This window comes from Salvelinus fontinalis, chromosome 24 (assembly GCF_029448725.1).
Source record: "Salvelinus fontinalis isolate EN_2023a chromosome 24, ASM2944872v1, whole genome shotgun sequence".
Classification (NCBI taxonomy): domain Eukaryota; kingdom Metazoa; phylum Chordata; class Actinopteri; order Salmoniformes; family Salmonidae; genus Salvelinus; species Salvelinus fontinalis.
In genome coordinates, this window is record NC_074688.1 from 38,062,025 (window position 1) to 38,080,740 (window position 18,716).

General features: G+C 48.8%; 1 protein-coding gene across 3 annotated transcripts in view; it reads right to left on the reverse strand.

Moving 5' to 3' along the window:
• Positions 1 to 18,716, reverse strand: part of LOC129822403 (syntaxin-1A-like) — a 233,677-nt gene that overhangs the window by 34,180 nt on the left and 180,781 nt on the right. For all 3 annotated transcript variants that reach the window (XM_055880660.1, XM_055880661.1, XM_055880663.1), the window contains exons 5-6: positions 11,383 to 11,456; positions 9,145 to 9,253 (exon numbers count right to left, since the gene is read on the reverse strand). In XM_055880660.1, the coding sequence (XP_055736635.1) occupies positions 9,145 to 9,253; positions 11,383 to 11,456 (183 nt within the window). The remainder of the gene's footprint in view (positions 1 to 9,144; positions 9,254 to 11,382; positions 11,457 to 18,716) is intronic.

Here is an 18,716-nt window from a genome sequence, read left to right on the forward strand (position 1 = left end):
GGTGAGTAATAGTGGTCGGGGGGTCAGGGCCCATGATTACCTTCCTGGTTAGAATACTGATGCAGCTGCCCTCTGATAGATACCAGTGTGTGTGTGCGTCACGGGACAATCACTCAAATGAGGAGAAGGAGAGAGGACAGATAGAGCAGGAGATGACGCCCGTTTCGCAGCCCTTCAAATGTATCCCTCATAACATTTGTCTCTCGCAAGTTGGGTTTCACAAGATGCAATTGCCTCTCTCTCTCCTCCACCCCTCCATCTCTCTCTCTCTCGATCTCTCCTCCATATTTCTGTTTCTCTCTCGCTCTCTCCTCCACCCCTCCATCTCTCTCTCTCGCTCTCTCCTCCATCTCTTTGTTTCTCGCTCTCTCTCTCCTCCACCCCTCCATCGCTCTCGATCTCTCCTCCATATTTATGTTTCTCTCTCTCTCTCTCCTCCACCCCTCCATCTCTCTCTCTCGATCTCTCCTCCATTTTTCTGTTTCTCTCTCTCTCCTCCACCCCTCCATCTCTCTCTCTCTCGATCTCTCCTCCATATTTCTGTTTCTCTCTCTCTCATCCACCCCTCCATCTCTCTCTCTCGATCTCTCCTCCATATTTCTTTCTCTCTCTCTCTCCTCCATCTCTCTCTCTCGCTCTCTCCTCCATCTCTGTTTCTCGCTCTCTCTCTCCTCCATCTCTTTGTTTCTCGCTCTCTCTCTCCTCCATCTCTTTGTTTCTCTCTCTCTCTCCCATCTCTCTGTTTCTCTCTCCATTTTGGTTGATTACTGAATGTACTAAAATCACATTTACCTCGGCTAAATTTAAACCTTATTGGTGAGGTCACTTTTGCTGAAAACAACCCAAACCTCATAACAGGCCATAGCATGGAAGAGGCAGGCACAACAGACTGACTGGTGTGTAGTCAAGGAGAAGGTACATTATCTTATACGCACACATACAATATCATCCTTTGTTGACCCTTTGACAGGCGCTGAAGGAGGCTCTGGCAGGTTACCATGGAGACCATAACACAGACAAACCCAACATGAGTCTGTGAAGTCCCCAAACAGCTGACTGATATCATGATGTATTATATATAACAAACTTTTATATGACTGATATCGTTAAAAAAGACCTAACAAAAGGTTCAACCTGTTAACAGAAAGTATACTACAGCAATAGTATCTGTGTGTGTGTGTGTGTACGGTGCAGATTGTGACATCATACGCTCATTACCCATGTAAATTCATGCGTGGGTAGGATATTAGACATCTTAAATCGATGGTGAGATGGAATGTTTCAACAAACAGCATCGCTCTCGGTGTCGAGCCACACGTGAAAGTGGAGAGCACATGTCCTAATGAATATGTATATGCAATATGCATTCAGATGGATTCCTAGTGCGAAGGAATCTACATTACTAAAGCCCCATTAAGTCAGCACACAGCCCTGAGGAAGCACAGTAGATATATTAAACTCCTGGGACTCGTGACGCTGTTATATTAAGTTAAGTTGCCTAGACCTGAACCTTTGTGCCTTCATATACAGTACCAGTCAAATGTTTGGACACACCTACTCATTCAAGTTATTATATAAATACACTGCTCAAAAAAATAAAGGGAACACTTAAACAACACAATGTAACTCCAAGTCAATCACACTTCTGTGAAATCAAACTGTCCACTTAGGAAGCAACACTGATTGACAATAAATTTCACATGCTGTTGTGCAAATGGAATAGACAAAAGGTGGAAATTATAGGCGATTAGCAAGACACCCCCCAAAACAGGAGTGATTCTGCAGGTGGTGACCACAGACCACTTCTCAGTTCCTATGCTTCCTGGCTGATGTTTTGGTCACTTTTGAATGCTGGCGGTGCTCTCACTCTAGTGGTAGCATGAGACGGAGTCTACAACCCACACAAGTGGCTCAGGTAGTGCAGTTCATCCAGGATGGCACATCAATGCGAACTGTGGCAAAAAGGTTTGCTGTGTCTGTCAGCGTAGTGTCCAGAGCATGCAGGCGCTACCAGGAGACAGGCCAGTACATCAGGAGACGTGGAGGAGGCCGTAGGAGGGCAACAACCCAGCAGCAGGACCGCTACCTCCGCCTTTGTGTAAGGAGGTGCACTGCCAGAGCCCTGCAAAATGACCTCCAGCAGGCCACAAATGTGCACTAACCACTAGGCTACCTGCCTCCTCTAACCACTAGGCTACCTGCCTCCTCTAACCACTAGGCTACCTGCCTCCTCTAACCACTAGGCTACCTGCCTCCTCTAACCACTAGGCTACCTGCCTCCTCTAACCACTAGGCTACCTGCCTCCTCTAACCACTAGGCTACCTGCCTCCTCTAACCACTAGGCTACCTGCCTCCTCTAACCACTAGGCTACCTGCCTCCTCTAACCACTAGGCTACCTGCCTCCTCTAACCACTAGGCTACCTGCCTCCTCTAACCACTAGGCTACCTGCCTCCTCTAACCACCAGGCTACCTGCCTCCTCTAACCACCAGGCTACCTGCCTCTAACCACCAGGCTACCTGCCTCTAACCACCAGGCTACCTGCCTCTAACCACCAGGCTACCTGCCTCCTCTAACCACTAGGCTACCTGCCTCCTCTAACCACTAGGCTACCTGCCTCCTCTAACCACTAGGCTACCTGCCTCCTCTAACCACTAGGCTACCTGCCTCCTCTAACCACTAGGCTACCTGCCTCCTCTAACCACTAGGCTACCTGCCTCCTCTAACCACTAGGCTACCTGCCTCCTCTAACCACTAGGCTACCTGCCTCCTCTAACCACTAGGCTACCTGCCTCCTCTAACCACTAGGCTACCTGCCTCCTCTAACCACTAGGCTACCTGCCTCCTCTAACCACTAGGCTACCTGCCTCCTCTAACCACTAGGCTACCTGCCTCCTCTAACCACTAGGCTACCTGCCTCCTCTAACCACTAGGCTACCTGCCTCCTCTAACCACTAGGCTACCTGCCGAGTTATTCCACATACTGTTGTGTTACAGCCTGAATTAAAAATCGATTATTTTGTTTCTCATCCATCTACACAATGACAGTGAAAACATGTTTTTTGATTTTTTTTCAAATTAATTAATAAATAAAATACAGAAATATTTCATTTACATAACTATTCACAACCCTGAGTCAATACATGTTAGAATCACCTTTGGCAGTGTTTACAGCTGTGAGTCTTTCTGGGTAAGTCTAAAAGATTTGCACACCTGGATTGTACAATATTTGCACGTGATTCTTTTTTATTATTCTTCAAGCTCTGTCAAGTTGGTTGTTGATCATTGCTAGACGGCCATAGAAGTCTTGCCATAGATTTTCAAGACGATTTAAGTCAAAACTAAGTAGGCAACTCAGGAATATTCAATGTCGTCTTGGTAAGCAACTCAAGTGTATATTTGGCCTTGTGTTTTAGGTTATTGTCCTGGTGAAAGGTACATTTGTCTCTCAGTGTCTGTTGGAAACCACACTGAACCAGGTTTTCCTTTAGGATTTTGCCTGGGCTTAGCTCTATTCCGTTTCTTGCCGATGACAAGCATACCCATAACATGATGCAGCCACCACCATGCTTGAAAATATGAAGAGTGGTACTCAGTGATGTGTTGTGTTGGATTTGCCCCAAACATAACAATTTGTATTCAGGACATAAAGTTAATTTATTTGCCACAGTTTTTTGCAGTTTTACTTTAGTGCCTTATTGCAAACAGGATGCATGTTTTGGAATATTTGTATTCTGTAAAGGCTTCCTTCTTTTCACGCTGTCAATTAGGTTAGTATTGTGAAGTAGCTACAATGTTGTTGATCCATCCTCAGTTTTCTCCTATCACAGCCATTAAACTATAACTGTTTTAAAGTCACCATTGGCCTGATCGTGAAATCCCTGAGTGGTTTCCTTCCTCTCTGGCAACTGAGTTAGGAAAGATGCCTGTATCTTTGTAGTGACGGGGTCTATTGATACACCACCCAAAGTGTAATTAATAACTTCCCAATGCTCAAAGGGATATTCAATATCCAAACAGTTTGACCTACAGTACTATTATGGCAACTCTCTGGAACACGACGGTGGTCTCCGTTTTGCTCTACAACCCCCACAAGTGTCAGGGGCCTCGTCTGAAGTTCGTACCGTTGTGCTGTAGAGTTCGACCGTTTAGGCTACAAACTTATGTGACCACACTGTCGAAACGGGAGATTCTCACGAACACGTCTGAAGGTAACCGGTATCGGTTTATTTATTTTTATTGGAAGTATGAAGGTACGGTAGAGTTTTGCCTACCCAAAAAATGGGTTAAATATGTGTAAAAATATATATATATTTCCTGACCTTTATAACAGTATACAGTGTATTTGGAAAGTATTCAGACCCCTTGACTTTTTCCACATTTTGTTACATTACAGCCTTATTATAAAATGTATTCAATAATTTCCCCCCCCCCCCCCACTCAATCTACACACAATAACCCGTAATGACAAAGTGAAAACTGATTTTTAGACATTTTTTCAAATTTATAAAAAATAAAAAACTGAAACTGAAATTTTACATTTACATAAGTATTCAGACCCTTTACTCAGTACCTTGTTGAAGCACCTTTGGCAGCGATTACAGCCTTCTTGGGTATGAAGATACAAGCTTGGCACAGCTGTACTTTGGGAGTTTCTCCCTTTCTTTTCTGCAGATCCTCTCAACCTCTGTCAGTTTGGATGGGGAGCATTGCTGCACAGCTATTTTCAGGTCTCTCCAGAGATGTTAGATTGAGTTCAAGTCCGGGTTCTGGCTGAGCCACTCAAGGACATTCAGAGACTTGTCTTGAAGCCACTCCTGAAGCACCTAAAAATCGTCTGTCCTAGGTTGCAACACTCACTACTGAGTTCCAAACTACCTCTGGAAGCAGCGTCAGCACAAGAACTGTTCGTTGGGAGCTTCCTGAACTGGGTTTCCATGGCCGAGCAGCCGCACACAAGCCTAAGATCACCATGCGCAATGCCAGGCGTCGGCTGGAGTGGTGTCAAGCTCAGCACCATTGGACTCTGGAGCAGTGGAAACACGTTCTCTGGAGTGATGAATCATGCTTCTCCATCTGGCGGTTTGACGGATACGAGGAGGACACTACCTGCCCAAATGCATAGTGCCAACTGTAAAGTTTGGTGGAAGAAGAATAATCTGGTGCTGTTTGTCATGGTTCGGGCTAGGCCCCTTAGTTCCAGTGAAGGGAAATCTTAACGCTACAGCATAGAATAACATTCTAGACGATTCTGTGCTTTTATGTTTGTAGAAACAGTTTGGGGAAGAGTCTTTCCTGTTTCAACATGACAATGCCCCTGTGCACAAAGCGAGGTCCATACAGAAATGGTTTGTTAAGATCAGTGTGGAAGAACTTGACTGGCCTGTACAGAGCCTTAACTTCAACCCCATCAAACACCTTTGGGATGAATTAGAACGCCAACTGTGAGCCAGGCCTAATATCCCAACATCAGTGCCTGACCTCACTAATGCTCGTGTGGCTGAATGGAAGCAAGTCCCTGCAGCAATGTTCCAACATCTAGTGGAAAGCCTTCCCAGAAGAGTGGAGGATGTTATAGCAGCAAAGGGAGGACAAACTCCATATTAATGCCCATAATAGAGTAGAGATCAATAGGTCATAATAGAGCAGAAGTCAATAGGTCATAATAGAGCAGACCTCAGTGGGTCATAATAGAGCAGACCTCAGTAGGTCATAATAGAATAGACCTTAATAGGCCATAATAGAATAGACCTCAATAGGCCATAATAGAATAGACCTCAATAGGTCATAATAGAGCAGGTCTCAGTAGGTCATAATAGAATAGACCTCAATAGGTCATAATAGAGCAGACCTCAATAGGCCATAATAGAATAGACCTCAATAGGTCATAATAGAGCAGACCTCAGTAGGTCATAATAGAGCAGACCTCAGTAGGTCATAATAGAGCAGACCTCAATAGGTCATAATAGAATAGACCTCAGTAGGTCATAATAGAATAGACCTCAGTAGGTCATAATAGAATAGACCTCAGTAGGTCATAATAGAATAGACCTCAGTAGGTCATAATAGAGCAGACCTCAGTAGGTCATAATAGAGCAGACCTCAGTAGGTCATAATAGAGCAGGCCTCAGTAGGTCATAATAGAGCAGACCTCAATAGGTCATAATAGAGCAGACCTCAGTAGGTCATAATAGAATAGACCTCAATAGGTCATAATAGAGCAGACCTCAGTAGGTCATAATAGAATTGACCTCAGTAGGTCATAATAGAGCAGACCTCAGTAGGTCATAATAGAGCAGACCTCAGTAGGTCATAATAGAGCAGGCCTCAGTAGGTCATAATAGAGCAGACCTCAATAGGTCATAATAGAGCAGACCTCAATAGGTCATAATAGAATAGACCTCAATAGGTCTGGTGAGGGCAAACAAGAGAGACTTCTCCATGTTTTGTCTCAAAAGCCTACCTCATCCTGTACCGATCACTCTCTCTGTTTCTCCCCTTTACTCTGTCCCTACACCTCTCTCTTTCTCCCCATTACTCTGTCCCTACACCTCTCTCTCTCTCTCTCTCTCTCTGTTTCTCCCCATTACTCTGTCCCTACACCTCTCTCTCTCTCTCTGTTTCACCCCATTACTCTGTCCCTATACCTCTCTCTCTCTGTTTCTCCCCATTACTCTGTCCCTATACCTCTCTCTCTCTGTTTCTCCCCATTACTCTGTCCCTACACCTCTCGCTCTCTACCTCTCACCCTCTCTCTACGTGTCTTTCTTTCTAATCCCATGCCTGCTGTTTCTTGATATCAGGCAGGCCCACCTGTGACTACAGCAGCTGACAAGTGGGTTGGAGGTGACTCTGTTATAGGTAACAGTTATGCCTCTCTGCCTGTGTGTATGTATGTATGTTTGTATGTCTATTGCCATGCCAACCTGGGCAAACTGGGACTATGGAGCGTATAACCCCAGGCTGGCAGGGGCCCTGACAGTGCCTGTTACAGAAATCTAGAGACAGGATATAATACCTGACAAATCAGACAGACATGAGCTGTGTTCAAATATTCGTACTAACCGTACTATTTTGTGACCTGAATTGAGTATATAGTATGCTTATTGGTCATAGTATTGTAATGACCCGGCTGGGTCATAAAAGGAAAAGAGACAGACTCTAGGTGTGCAGGTCAGAACACAGGTTTATTCCTAAACTGGGCTATTGTTCAGGCCACAGCCCACGCCGCTAAATGCCGAACGTACACAATTATACCATGTCGAGTTAAGGGTCACTCGTCACTCTCATAGGAACAGATCAAGGCCCCGAACAGAAGAGAGAGAGATGAGACAGTAATCCCTATTTATGCATTTCCAAACCCCGCGGGATTACCCATCATACCCCCCCAACCTTTCCATCTGTCCTGACATATTTAACCCCTGCTAGTAGCCATGAGAACCATAACACACCCACAAACACAGAACACAATACCGTGTCGTTACAGTATGATGTAGTTAGTATGCCAAAAGTTCCAGGATGTCGTACTAAATTCGGCAAAATTTGAAGTATGCACGCAGAGGATACTATTTCCGGACTTTAGGGCCCATAAAGCAATTCTTCAGGAAATGGGCGTGGCTTCACATCGTTTTCAGATTTGAAGAATACGGCAGAAAATATGCAGCTGTAGTACAACGATACAAATTCACTGCTTTAACTAACTATGAAAAATGTTAAGCAATGTAATAAAGTAATGCCTTTTCAAATAAGTTACCTTACACGTTGTTGGCTGACAATTTGTTAGCTACGCTGTCCTTACGAACCACATAGCATATCATTACAGCAGTATGTTGTTAGCTAACTTAGCTACCTAACGTCAGTTGGCTACTTATACATCAAACTTGCCAGTATATTAACTATCTGCTATCAAACTAACTACTCAACGTTTATTGACTTGATTATTCCTGTCATTCTTAGCTAAATGGTATAGTGGTTGTGCGTTCTCGATGGACATTCGGGTGCTTTCGTAAATTTGCTCTGGCTATCTACTCCGATTTCAGAGCACTCTCGTCTGAGTGTACCAGAGCGCAGAATAATGAAATTACGAGCACTCAACACCAGTTGAATATTGCCAGTGTCAGTAAACATTAGCAAAAAAGTGTAATTCTATTGTTACCAGCAGCACAGTTACAGTCACCAACGCTCTGGATAAAACTGCCTAAATAGCCCTGCTAGCGTGAGTAAAATGACCAGAGTGGTCTTATTTGTGTCTGGAAGTAGCTAGCAAGCTAGCCAACGATAGCTTAGTCAGAATGCTCAAATCAACCCTACTCCTCGGGCCAGAGCGTTCATTGTGCGCTCCGAGAGCGAAACGCTCTGCATTTACAAACGGACAATCTGACAACGCTTTGAATTTACGAGCGCACTCTGGCACTCTAGATCGAATTTAAAAACACACACAAAGTTGTAAAATATCAAACTAGTCATTTGTTATGCTAACTAGCTAGCAAGAGGTTGCATAGCAACGGCATCAACTTCCGGTAGACAGGTCGAAGAGCTAGTACGCAAAACTGAAACGAAACTGTTAGTTTACAGTATACTAAAATTAACTTATAGTATGTAGTATATACTCATTAAGTATTCGAACACAGCTTTGGCCTGATCAGAGATCAGAGGGAAGCAGGCTGATCAGTACAGAAACAGGCTGGCGCACACACACACACACACACACACACACACACACACACACACACACACACACACACACACACACACACACACACCAAAATCACCTGCCTGCTGTGGTGACTGAATGCCCTCTGTGTAGAGGTAGATAGTAATCATCCCATTACACACAGGAAAATTCCCTAAAGCACAATTTAACTGTTGGACCCTCAGGTGGTGATGGGAAGATGGGACTGCAGCAGCCAAAGGCTCAGCTGATTGACTTGCTGGTTACATGGTATGGAGTTCACTTAGACTGTGTGAGTGCATGTGTGTGTGAGTGTGAGTGTGTGTGCGTGTGCGTGTGCGTGTGCGTGTGTGTGTGTGTGTGAGAGCATGTGTGTGTGTGTGTGACTAATCTCCAGTTGAGGTGCAGCTTTTAGTGGACAATACAGTGGTGTTGAACTGAATCCATCCAGTAGGTTGAGTACAGTACTCACTGATCTCCAGCTGTCTCTGGATACGTCCCTTGCAGCGCTCCCTGTAGTCTGACTGGGTGGCGTTGTACTCTGACATCACCTCCACAAACTTACGGGACAGCGTTGAGTGCTATGGGAGACAGGGGGGAGACGGGGGGGACGGAGAGACGGGGGGATGGGAGAGATGGGGAGACAGGGGAGAGACAGGGGGACCGGAGAGACAGGGGGATGGGAGAGACAGGGGACGGGGAGGCAGGGGAGAGACGGGGGACGGGGGAGACAGGGGAGAGACGGGGGCAGGAGAGAGGGAGAGACAGGGGGACGGGAGAGACAGGGGGACGGGGAGACAGGGGAGAGACGGGGGACGGGGGAGACGGAGAGACAGGGGGATGGGAGAGACAGGGGACGGGGAGACAGGGGAGAGACGGGGGAGACAGGGGAGAGACGGGGGCAGGAGAGAGGGAGAGACAGGGGGACGGGAGAGACGGGGAGACAGGGGGACGGGAGAGACAGGGGACGGGGAGACAGGGGAGAGACGGGGGACGGGGGAGACAGGGGAGAGACGGGGGACGGGGGAGACGGAGAGACAGGGGGACGGGAGAGACAGGGGACGGGGAGACAGGGGAGAGACGGGGGACGGGGGAGACAGGGGAGAGACGGGGGGACGGGGGAGACAGGGGGACGGGAGAGACGGGGGGACGGGAGAGACGGAGAGACAGGGGAGAGACGGAGGGACGGGGAGACGGAGAGACAGGGGGACGGGAGAGACAGGGGACGGGAGAGACAGGGGGACGGGAGAGACAGGGGGACGGGAGAGACGGAGAGACAGGGGGACGGGAGAGACAGGGGACGGGGAGACAGGGGAGAGACGGGGGACGGGGGAGACAGGGGAGAGACGGGGGACGGGGGAGACGGAGAGACAGGGGGACGGGAGAGACAGGGGACGGGGAGACAGGGGAGAGACGGGGGACGGGGGAGACAGGGGAGAGACGGGGGGACGGGGGAGACGGGGAGACAGGGGGACGGGAGAGACGGGGGGACAGGGGAGAGACGGAGGGACGGGGGAGACGGAGAGACAGGGGGACGGGAGAGACAGGGGACGGGAGAGACAGGGGGACGGGAGAGACAGGGGGACGGGAGAGACGGAGAGACAGGGGAGAGACGGAGAGACAGGGGGACGGGAGAGACAGGGGGACGGGAGAGACGGAGAGACAGGGGGACGGGAGAGACAGGGGGACGGGAGAGACGGAGAGACAGGGGGACGGGAGAGACAGGGGGACGGGAGAGACGGAGAGACAGGGGGACGGGAGAGACAGGGAGACAGGGGGACGGGAGAGACGGAGAGACAGGGGGACGGGAGAGACAGGGGACGGGAGAGACGGAGAGACAGGGGGACGGGAGAGACGGAGAGACAGGGGGACGGGAGAGACAGGGGACGGGAGAGACAGGGGGACGGGAGAGACAGGGGGACGGGAGAGAGGGAGAGACAGGGGGACGGGAGAGACAGGGGGACGGGAGAGACGGAGAGACAGGGGGACGGGAGAGACGGGACGGGAGAGACGGAGAGACAGGGGGACCGGAGAGACGGAGAGACAGGGGGACGGGAGAGATGGAGAGACAGGGGGACGGGAGAGACGGAGAGACAGGGGGACGGGAGAGACGGAGAGACAGGGGACGGGAGAGAGGGAGAGACAGGGGGACGGGAGAGACGGGGGACAGGAGAGAGGGAGAGACGGGGAGACAGGGGAGAAACAGGGGGACGGAACTGTCACTATTTGCACATCCTTACAACACTGTATGTAGACATAATATGACATTTGAAATGTCTTTATTATTTTGGAACTTCTGTGAGTGTAATGTTTACTTATTATTGTTTATTTCACTTTTGCTTATTATCTACTTGCTTGGCAATGTTAACATATGTTTCCCATGTCAATAAAGCCCCTTGAATTGAATTGAACTGAGAGGGTGGAGAGAGAGGGGGAGGCAGGAGACAGGTCCGTTAAGGTCACTGACTCCTCTCCCCTGACTCCTCTCTCCCCTGACTCCTCTCTCCCCTGACTCCTCTCTCCCCTGACTCCTCTCTCCCCTGACTCCTCTCTCCCCTGACTCCTCTCTCCCCTGACTCCTCTCCCCTGACTCCTCTCCCCTGACTCCTCTCTCCTGACTCCTCTCCCCTGACTCCTCTCTCCTGACTCCTCTCTCCTGACTCCTCTTCCGCTCCCTCTCTACTCCTCACTTTCTCTCCTCCTGACTCACCTGTGTCTTGCGTATCCTCAGGTCAGCTGAAGACTTGTTCTGACTCTCCTCCTGCTCAATGGTCTGTTGGATACCTGCAGGAAGATAGAGTATACAGACCAGAAGACTTTGTGATTCCTTGGTAAAAGGGAGTTAACCGATACATATTAAACCAATGATATTTACTGTTTCAAACAAGAACTTTCGCACTGCACAGGTCTGTCTTTTTAGTGAAATAAACTTGCCTGAAAATCGACCCAATACCAACGGGGAAGTCTGCAGTGTTGAGAGCGGTTGTATGAAACCAATCTGTACGTCAAACAAAGCTCTTAACCGTGCCAGCCCGCTCTTCATTCGTATTCAGTTCGAAACACCAGAAGTTCTGCTAGAAACTGTGCATCACGGACTGCAGGACCCAAAAGCTGTGATGTGATCTCTGCATCCAACACCACCATATTACTGTGATGTCATCTCTGCATCCAACACCACCATATTACTGTGATGTGATCTCTGCATCCAACACCACCATATTACTGTGATGTCATCTCTGCATCCAACACCACCATATTACTGTGATGTGATCTCTGCATCCAACACCACCATATTACTGTGATGTCATCTCTCCATCCAACACCACCATATTACTGTGATGTGATCTCTGCATCCAACACCACCATATTACTGTGATGTCATCTCTGCATCCAACACCACCATATTACTGTGATGTCATCTCTCCATCCAACACCACCATATTACTGTGATGTGATCTCTGCATCCAACACCACCATATTACTGTGATGTCATCTCTCCATCCAACACCACCATATTACTGTGATGTCATCTCTGCATCCAACACCACCATATTACTGTGATGTGATCTCTGCATCCAACACCACCATATTACTGTGATGTCATCTCTGCATCCAACACCACCATATTACTGTGATGTGATCTCTGCATCCAACACCACCATATTACTGTGATGTCATCTCTCCATCCAACACCACCATATTACTGTGATGTCATCTCTGCATCCAACACCACCATATTACTGTGATGTCATCTCTGCATCCAACACCACCATATTACTGTGATGTCATCTCTCCATCCAACACCATCATATTACTGTGATGTCATCTCTCCATCCAACACCACCATATTACTGTGATGTCATCTCTGCATCCAACACCACCATATTACATACTACTGTGATGTCATCTCTTCATCCAACACCATCATATTACTGTGATGTCATCTCTCCATCCAACACCACCATATTACTGTGATGTCATCTCTGCATCCAACACCACCATATTACTGTGATGTGATCTCTCTATCCAACACCACCATATTACTGTGATGTCATCTCTCCATCCAACACCATCATATTATATTACTGTAATGTGATCTCTGCATCCAACACCACCATATTACTGTGATGTCATCTCTCTATCCAACACCATCATATTACTGTGATGTCATCTCTGCATCCAACACCACCATATTACTGTGATGTCATCTCTGCATCCAACACCACCATATTACTGTGATGTCATCTCTCCATCCAACACCATCATATTACTGTGATGTCATCTCTCCATCCAACACCACCATATTACTGTGATGTCATCTCTGCATCCAACACCACCATATTACATACTACTGTGATGTCATCTCTTCATCCAACACCATCATATTACTGTGATGTCATCTCTCCATCCAACACCACCATATTACTGTGATGTCATCTCTGCATCCAACACCACCATATTACTGTGATGTGATCTCTCTATCCAACACCACCATATTACTGTGATGTCATCTCTCCATCCAACACCATCATATTATATATTACTGTAATGTGATCTCTGCATCCAACACCACCATATTACTGTGATGTCATCTCTCTATCCAACACCATCATATTACTGTGATGTCATCTCTCCATCCAACACCACCATATTACTGTGATGTCATCTCTCCATCCAACACCATCATATTACTGTGATGTCATCTCTCCATCCAACACCATCATATTATATATTACTGTAATGTGATCTCTGCATCCAACACCACCATATTACTGTGATGTCATCTCTCTATCCAACACCATCATATTACTGTGATGTCATCTCTCCATCCAACACCATCATATTACTGTGATGTCATCTCTCCATCCAACACCACCATATTACTGTGATGTCATCTCTCCATCCAACACCATCATATTACTGTGATGTAATCTCTCCATCCAACACCACCATATTACTGTGATGTGATCTCTCTATCCAACACCACCATATTACTGTGATGTCATCTCTCCATCCAACACCACCATATTATGTATTACTGTAATGTGATCTCTGCATCCAACACCACCATATTACTGTGATGTCATCTCTCTATCCAACACCATCATATTACTGTGATGTCATCTCTCCATCCAACACCACCATATTACTGTGATGTCATCTCTCCATCCAACACCACCATATTACTGTGATGTCATCTCTCCATCCAACACCACCATATTACATACTACTGTGATGTCAGTATGACCCTGTATATGTGTGATTAGATTAACAAGACCAGTATCTGGTGACTACAGGGTGACTACTGTCCTCCTAGGGGTCTACACTACCGGTGACTACTGTCCTCCTAGGGTCTACACTACAGGGTGACTACTGTCCTCCTAGGGGTCTACACTACAGGGTGACAACTGTCCTCCTAGGGTCTACACTACAGGGTGACTACTGTCCTCCTAGGGGTCTACACTACCGGTGACTACTGTCCTCCTAGGGTCTACACTACAGGGTGACTACTGTCCTCCTAGGGGTCTACACTACAGGGTGACAACTGTCCTCCTAGGGGTCTACAATACAGGGTGACTACTGTCCTCCTAGGGTCTACACTACAGGGTGACAACTGTCCTCCTAGGGGTCTACACTACCGGTGACTACTGTCCTCCTAGGGTCTACACTACAGGGTGACTATGGTCCTCCTAGGGGTCTACACTACAGGGTGACTACTGTCCTCCTATGGTCTACACTACAGGGCGACTACTGTCCTCCTAGGGGTCTACACTACAGGGTGACTATGGTCCTCCTAGGGTCTACACTACAGGGTGACTATGGTCCTCCTAGGGTCTACACTACAGGGTGAATATCTGGTGACTACAGGGTGACTACTGTCCTCCTAGGGGTCTACACTACAGGGTGACTACTGTCCTCCTAGGGGTCTACACTGCAGGGTTACTGTCCTCCTAGGGGTCTACACTACAGGGTGACTACTGTCCTCCTAGGGTCTACACTACAGGGTGACTATCTGGTGACTACAGGGTGACTACTGTCCTCCTAGGGTCTACACTACAGGGTGACTATGGTCCTCCTAGGGGTCTACACTACAGGGTGACTACTGTCCTCCTAGGGGTCTACACTACAGGGTGACTACTGTCCTCCTAGGGGTCTACACTACAGGGTGACTATGGTCCTCCTAGGGTCTACAATACAGGGTGACTACTGTCCTCCTAGGGTCTACACTACAGGGTGACAACTGTCCTCCTAGGGGTCTACACTACAGGGTGACAACTGTCCTCCTAGGGGTCTACAATACAGGGTGACTACTGTCCTCCTAGGGGTCTACAATACAGGGTGACTACTGTCCTCCTAGGGTCTACAATACAGGGTGACAACTGTCCTCCTAGGGGTCTACACTACAGGGTGACTACTGTCCTCCTAGGGGTCTACACTACAGGGTGACTATGGTCCTCCTAGGGGTCTACACTACAGGGTGACTATGGTCCTCCTAGGGTCTACACTACAGGGTGACTACTGTCCCCCTAGGGTCTACACTACAGGGTGACTATCTGGTGACTACAGGGTGACTACTGTCCTCCTAGGGTCTACACTACAGGGTGTCTACTGTCCTCCTAGGGTCTACACTACAGGGTGACTACTGTCCTCCTAGGGTCTACACTACAGGGTGACTACTGTCCTCCTAGGGGTCTACACTACAGGGTGACTACTGTCCTCCTAGGGTCTACACTACAGGGTGACTACTGTCCTCCTAGGGGTCTACACTACAGGGTGACTACTGTCCTCCTAGGGTCTACACTACAGGGTGACTATCTGGTGACTACAGGGTGACTACTGTCCTCCTAGGGGTCTACACTACAGGGTGACTACTGTCCTCCTAGGGTCTACACTACAGGGTGACTACTGTCCTCCTAGGGGTCTACACTACAGGGTGACTACTGTCCTCCTAGGGGTCTACACTACAGGGTGACTACTGTCCTCCTAGGGGTCTACACTACAGGGTGACTACTGTCCTCCTAGTGTCTACACTACAGGGTGACTATGGTCCTCCTAGGGGTTTACACTACAGGGTGACTACTGTCCTCCTAGGGGTCTACACTACAGGGTGACTATGGTCCTCCTAGGGGTCTACACTACAGGGTGACTACTGTCCTCCTAGGGGTCTGCACTACAGGGTGACTACTGTCCTCCTAGGGTCTACACTACAGGGTGACTATCTGGTGACTACAGGGTGACTACTGTCCTCCTAGGGTCTACACTACAGGGTGACTATCTGGTGACTACAGGGTGACTACTGTCCTCCTAGGGGTCTACACTACAGGGTGACTACTGTCCTCCTAGGGTCTACACTACAGGGTGACTACTGTCCTCCTAGGGGTCTACACTACAGGGTGACTACTGTTCTCCTAGGGTCTACACTACAGGGTGACTACTGTCCTCCTAGGGGTCTACACTACAGGGTGACTACTGTCCTCCTAGGGTCTACACTACAGGGTGACTATTTGGTGACTACAGGGTGACTACTGTCCTCCTAGGGTCTACACTACAGGGTGACTATGGTCCTCCTAGGGGTCTACACTACAGGGTGACTACTGTCCTCCTAGGGGTCTACACTACAGGGTGACTACTGTCCTCCTAGGGGTCTACACTACAGGGTGACTACTGTCCTCCTAGGGGTCTACACTACAGGGTGACTACTGTCCTCCTAGTGTCTACACTACAGGGTGACTATGGTCCTCCTAGGGGTCTACACTACAGGGTGACTACGGTCCTCCTAGGGGTCTACACTACAGGGTGACTACTGTCCTCCAAGGGGTCTACACTACAGGGTGACTATGGTCCTCCTAGGGGTCTACACTACAGGGTGACTACGGTCCTCCTAGGGTCTACACTACAGGGTGACTACTGTCCTCCTAGGGTCTACACTACAGGGTGACTACTGTCCTCCTAGGGTCTACACTACAGGGTGACTATCTGGTGACTACAGGGTGACTACTGTCCTCATAGGGTCTACACTACAGGGTGACTATGGTCCTCCTAGGGGTCTACACTACAGGGTGACTATGATCCTCCTAGGGTCTACACTACAGGGTGACTATTCTCCTCCTAGGGGTCTGCACTACAGGGTGACTACTGTCCTCCTAGGGTCTACACTACAGGGTGACTATCTGGTGACTACAGGGTGACTACTGTCCTCCTAGGGTCTACACTACAGGGTGACTATGGTCCTCCTAGGGGTCTACACTACAGGGTGACTACTGTCCTCCTAGGGGTCTACACTACAGGGTGACTACTGTCCTCCTAGGGGTCTACACTACAGGGTGACTATGGTCCTCCTAGGGTCTACAATACAGGGTGACTACTGTCCTCCTAGGGTCTACACTACAGGGTGACAACTGTCCTCCTAGGGGTCTACACTACAGGGTGACAACTGTCCTCCTAGGGGTCTACAATACAGGGTGACTACTGTCCTCCTAGGGGTCTACAATACAGGGTGACTACTGTCCTCCTAGGGTCTACACTACAGGGTGACAACTGTCCTCCTAGGGGTCTACACTACAGGGTGACTACTGTCCTCCTAGGGGTCTACACTACAGGGTGACTATGGTCCTCCTAGGGGTCTACACTACAGGGTGACTATGGTCCTCCTAGGGTCTACACTACAGGGTGACTACTGTCCCCCTAGGGTCTACACTACAGGGTGACTATCTGGTGACTACAGGGTGACTACTGTCCTCCTAGGGTCTACACTACAGGGTGACTATGGTCCTCCTAGGGGTCTACACTACAGGGTGACTATGGTCCTCCTAGGGTCTACACTACAGGGTGACTACTGTCCTCCTAGGGGTCTGCACTACAGGGTGACTACTGTCCTCCTAGGGTCTACACTACAGGGTGACTATCTGGTGACTACAGGGTGACTACTGTCCTCCTAGGGGTCTACACTACAGGGTGTCTACTGTCCTCCTAGGGTCTACACTACAGGGTGACTACTGTCCTCCTAGGGTCTACACTACAGGGTGACTACTGTCCTCCTAGGGGTCTACACTACAGGGTGACTACTGTCCTCCTAGGGTCTACACTACAGGGTGACTACTGTCCTCCTAGGGGTCTACACTACAGGGTGACTACTGTCCTCCTAGGGTCTACACTACAGGGTGACTATCTGGTGACTACAGGGTGACTACTGTCCTCCTAGGGGTCTACACTACAGGGTGACTACTGTCCTCCTAGGGTCTACACTACAGGGTGACTACTGTCCTCCTAGGGGTCTACACTACAGGGTGACTACTGTCCTCCTAGGGGTCTACACTACAGGGTGACTACTGTCCTCCTAGGGGTCTACACTACAGGGTGACTACTGTCCTCCTAGTGTCTACACTACAGGGTGACTATGGTCCTCCTAGGGGTTTACACTACAGGGTGACTACTGTCCTCCTAGGGGTCTACACTACAGGGTGACTATGGTCCTCCTAGGGGTCTACACTACAGGGTGACTACTGTCCTCCTAGGGGTCTGCACTACAGGGTGACTACTGTCCTCCTAGGGTCTACACTACAGGGTGACTATCTGGTGACTACAGGGTGACTACTGTCCTCCTAGGGTCTACACTACAGGGTGACTATCTGGTGACTACAGGGTGACTACTGTCCTCCTAGGGGTCTACACTACAGGGTGACTACTGTCCTCCTAGGGTCTACACTACAGGGTGACTACTGTCCTCCTAGGGGTCTACACTACAGGGTGACTACTGTTCTCCTAGGGTCTACACTACAGGGTGACTACTGTCCTCCTAGGGGTCTACACTACAGGGTGACTACTGTCCTCCTAGGGTCTACACTACAGGGTGACTATTTGGTGACTACAGGGTGACTACTGTCCTCCTAGGGTCTACACTACAGGGTGACTATGGTCCTCCTAGGGGTCTACACTACAGGGTGACTACTGTCCTCCTAGGGGTCTACACTACAGGGTGACTACTGTCCTCCTAGGGGTCTACACTACAGGGTGACTACTGTCCTCCTAGGGGTCTACACTACA